Here is a 4,585-nt window from a genome sequence, read left to right as displayed (position 1 = left end):
GAGGAGGCCACTTGCATGATCGGGGGCAGCAGGGCAGGCCCTACAAGGAGAGGCTACGGGACCTGAACCTGTTCAGCCTCCACAAGAGAAGGCTGAGGGGGGATCTAGTGGCCGTTTACAAACTAGTCCGAGGGGACCAGCAGGCAATGGGGGAGTCCCTGTTCCCCCGAGCACTACCTGGAGTGACCAGGAATAACAGTCACAAGCTGGCAGGGTAGATTCAGACTAGACATGAGGAGGCGCCGCTTCACTGTCAGGGCGGCTAGGATCTGGAACCAATTTCCAAGAGAAGTGGTGCTGGCTCCTACCCTGGGGGTCTTTAAGACGAGGCTTGACAATCACCTTGCTGGGGTCGTTTGACCCCAGTACTCCTTCCTGCCATGGCAGGGGGTCGGACTCGATGATCTGCTCAGGTCCCTTCCGACCTGACCAACCATGAAGCAACTATGAAACAGTTAAGACGTGTTTCTGAATGTTTCCAATCACTTGAGATTCCAGTTGACACCAGGTTGCAGGCCTGGCCCAGTTGAAGTTTATATGAGTTTTGGCCCTCACCATGACATCAGGGTTTTACTATGTAACTGGAATTCTTTGGGGATTTTTCAGTGAGATGGTTTTTCATTGGAAAAGATCATTTAATTGAAAGTGAACTTTCTGGTGGAAACGTGTGGGTTTCTGTTGGGAAGGTTATCTCGGGGCTGGGGTGGAGTTTCCTGTCCATTTGAACAAGATCAGTAGTAAGCTGGGAAGAGACCCTGGAGTCGGCTGCTGGGTAGGTCTGTGGATCACTGAGTTCAGGTCCCTGCTGTGCCACTTCCTGACATCCAGGTTAAGTGTCCTGATCGCCAATCTATTGTCTTTCCTGGGCTGGGTCTTTCATTCTCTCTCTGTTGAGGCTGTTGTACTGTGGGAACCTTTCCCCACAGCTGTACTCGCATCCTCCGAAGTTCAGAGCGCTCCTGATCAGGATCCAGCTGCTCACTAAGGTCATCGAGTGTGTTCTGCAGCTGCCTTGATTATTCTGATAGAAGTTAAATCATTACATAACCGCTCATGAATTTGTCCACTTCTGCAAATGTATGTGGCAATATTATTATTTTCAGTTTTGCACAGAATACAGAATTGCAGAAAAGTGTTTCCCTGAAGTGTGAGACTGGCATGAAATAGCTGCTGTGGAATCTGCGTTGTACAGCGAGGCCACATCTTCAGACTTGTGTGCGTGAACTTCAGTCTATATTTAGGCATCTCAATAGAAAGCCTGCCTTTCAGAGACGCGAAGCAGCTGCAGCTCCTTTGAAATGAGCAGAGTTCGCTGACACGGGGAGAGCGGAGGGTGCCGCATTCTGGTTCAGCAGGTAGAGAGTGAAAAGTGCTCTTTTGGATGAGGTTCAGTCTTTCAGGGCTGAACCTCCCCTCCCCTCAAGCATCAGCTGTTTAAGCTATTAATTAAAAACAGACTGTATCCAACAAGGGTAGATTTCATTCTGAATCCGCTACTTTTTGTTGGGCATCCGTGTCTTCTTAAGCGGTGCCACAGCTATCGGCTGCCATCCCCCACAGAGCGCCAGATGCGGAGATTATTGCTTGGCAGCAGTAATGCCAGGCTCCTGCAGCATCTAGACTAGTCAAATGGAAGGATTCTTGACGTCCTTTCCTTATTGTTCTGCAGCGCTGCAGGTGAACGTAGCCCTTTGCAAAGCAGGAAAAAGTGAGCTTGTGCCCTTCTGTAGAGTTCACAGTCCAAGGTACAGCTACCCACCTGACAAGGAAGGATCACTCATGAAAACAGGAATAGAAAGGGAAAAGGCAAGGCCAGTAGATTATATTACAGTGGTCCCTAGTTCACAACTAAGACTTGGGCCTGTTGCTGTGCTAGGCAGCGAGTAGATGTGTAACAAGAGACATCTCCTGCCTGAAGCATTTGTAAGTAGGAAGATGAGGTGGGGAAAAAAGTGTCTTTTCCCATAATTTGTAGTCCAGGGGTTTTCGACCTTTTTTTAATAAGCGTACCCCTGGTGGCTGGAGGCGGAGTGGGAGGAGTTGGGGGCTGTGTGCATCCAGATGTGGAACGGCGGCAGTGTGGGGTGGTGGATAGCGGCGGCCGCCACGTGCAAGCTTCCCCCCGAGTCCAACCACCTGTGCGGCCCGCAGAGGGCTGCTGCTGCCCTCGCCCTGCCCCAGCCTGGCCCTGCTCCTGGGAGGTGGTAGCGTGGAGTGGTGGGTGGCAGTGCTCTGTCCCCGCCTGCCCGTGCGTACTCCTTAGGGCCTTCCCAAGGACCCCTTGTTGTAGATAATAGAGTGACTATACCGTAGTTCTGGATGGATAGTCTTTTATACATTTCCCAAAGCTGCTTAAAGTGAAAGATAATTTTTTTAACGCCTTTGCCCTCTTACAAGCATTTTTTTCAGAGAGCATTTTGGGACTTCTGTACATGTGCAGAATTAGTCAAGTGTGCTGGAGCTTGATAATTACTGCTCTCCAGCAGACTTCAGTGACGTGTGTCGGCATCCCCACACTGAAAAATGACAGCAGGGGCGCTTTAAACTAAAGTTTGTTGAACGAGCTTGAGTTCAAAGCCCCCGCCACCGTTTTTCAGAGCAGGGATGCTGATACACGCAGTGCTCTGGGCTCTTTGATAAATGCGGTTCTTGGAGCTGTGCTAGTTAAAGCCTCCCTCCCCCCTGCCTCTTGGAGCACGTCTATAAATGCCCTTAATGCAGAAGGAGGCTGGATTTGCAAACACACCCACACAGAGATGTAGGGTCCCATGAATTGGGGAGGGTTTAAGTGTGATGTGCGCCGCGTTGGTGACTGAGCATCGTGCAAGGCCTCCGCTGGGTGGTGCTGTCACTGAAATCAGCAGCGCCTACTTCCAAGTGTGCCCGCAGGGAACTGCGGTAGTGCCTGGGCTTCTTACAATACATGTTTTTTGTCCACTTAAGCAGTTTAAATTAGAGGGCCGTCAACTGAAGTGGTCTAAAACAAATGAGTAGAGACCCACCTAAGTCGCAATGAGACGACAGGTTTTTCATGGCCCACTTGTGGTGTGCAGAACTGATTTCGTGGGCATTTCACGGCAGCCCCGCTCCTCTCTGCTGATTGGCAGAGGGGCCCCAGTGGCTCTGCTCCTTGCTGCTGATTGGCACACGGTGCCTCACATCACTACTGCTTTTTTTTTTTCCCCCGCCCCTCACTGCTGATTGGTGGAGGGTGCCTTTACTCAGTCTGTCTCTGCCACTTTTTGAATGGTTTCTTGAGCCAATACTGGGTTTCCTGGTTGTTGCGCACAACGCTGTTTTTTGTGGTTTCCACAAAATACTCAAAACCACGATTTAGGTAGGTGCCTAACAGGGAGAGACTGTGACAAATCTTAGGTTAGGCCATGTCCACTTATCTCATCATTGATTTCAACAGTTGATTTCTTATTTTTAACTTTTATTTTAATCATTGATGTAAAAAAAAAAATACCAATAGCTGGCTGCCTTTCTTCAAAGTTTTATGCCAGGTATTGCAAGTTCATGTCTCTTGCATTCAGAACTACTGCCATGCAATCCTGGTCCAGTTCCCCCACCTGGGAACTCATTGGGTGATTGTATGTGGGTCCCACCATACTTCCAAATTCCCCTTGGTTTGAGTAGGTTACAAGCACTGGTTGTTTCCAGGACCTCTGGCATAGTCCTAGGGCTGAATCTTCTGGTACTACAGGCTGAATGAATGGCATGGGGCTGGTCTGTGGCCTGGATCAGGCCCCGCACTGCCTCCAACCAGCCCCACACACCCAGATTGAGCTCTGCACAGCCTCAGCCAGACCTGCACCTGGATTGGTCCTGCACACTGGGATTGAGCTCTGTGCTACCTCCACCCAGCCCCGTAGGTCCCGATCAGGCCTTTGCTTTTATGGCAGCAATGTCAAGACAGTTGTCGTTTTTTCCTTAAAAAGACAATCCCCTTTGCTTAAGAACCCAATCTGACAAATACGTTTCTTGGCTTAGCACTGTAAATCTCAATGAAATGATATTTGAAATTACTCTTAAATTAAGAAAGCCATTTTGCACAGAGAGTAAATGCTAAGCTGCTTGGCTAATTGTTTTGCAGAATTTAAAAAATGTCCATAAGAATTGTATGTACAAGAAAAGAATCTCCTTATTGTTGTCTGAAGGGTGAATGGAGGAAACACAAGTCAAACCCACGATTCCAGACTGTACAATTTAATTTTTGGAAGGCTTTCAAATCACTCTTGAATTTCCATTGAAGAATTAATGATCATGGATTTTTTCTCAGCTTATCCTGGACTATGTCTTCTTCTCTGTGTTTTTTTTTTTTCCAGACTGCTGCGGGAACAATGGATCAAAGCAAATTTTTGTTCTATATACAGATGCCAGTTTGGATAACTTAAGAGGAATGTTATACCCAGGAGGCAAATGAAGCCCTCTGTATTTTGCCAGATGAGTAGTCTCTCCAAAAGTGTGACATTATCTCTCTTACATAAATAGGAATTCTTGGTCTTATGATGGGTGTCACTGAGAAATTTTGAGCATGTTTGTATGGTGCCAGGAATGGACAAATAACAATGCACTGTTCTGT

At 48.1% G+C, this 4,585-nt stretch overlaps 1 protein-coding gene across 2 annotated transcripts in view; it reads left to right on the top strand.

The window, feature by feature from the left end:
• The window catches only part of ADAP1 (ArfGAP with dual PH domains 1), a 114,391-nt gene that overhangs the window by 18,585 nt on the left and 91,221 nt on the right, over positions 1 to 4,585 (top strand). Inside the window, exon 3 of one of the 2 annotated variants that reach the window (XM_019512912.1) lies at positions 4,329 to 4,353. The exons of the other annotated variant lie outside the window; for it this stretch is intronic. Coding sequence (XP_019368457.1) covers positions 4,329 to 4,353 — 25 coding nt within the window. The remainder of the gene's footprint in view (positions 1 to 4,328; positions 4,354 to 4,585) is intronic. 2 annotated transcript variants of the gene reach the window in all.

Source organism: Gavialis gangeticus, unplaced genomic scaffold, assembly GCF_001723915.1.
Source record: "Gavialis gangeticus isolate Ggan-Ray unplaced genomic scaffold, GavGan_comp1, whole genome shotgun sequence".
Lineage (NCBI taxonomy): Eukaryota > Metazoa > Chordata > Crocodylia > Gavialidae > Gavialis > Gavialis gangeticus.
This window is presented reverse-complemented; position numbering and strand designations above follow the sequence as displayed.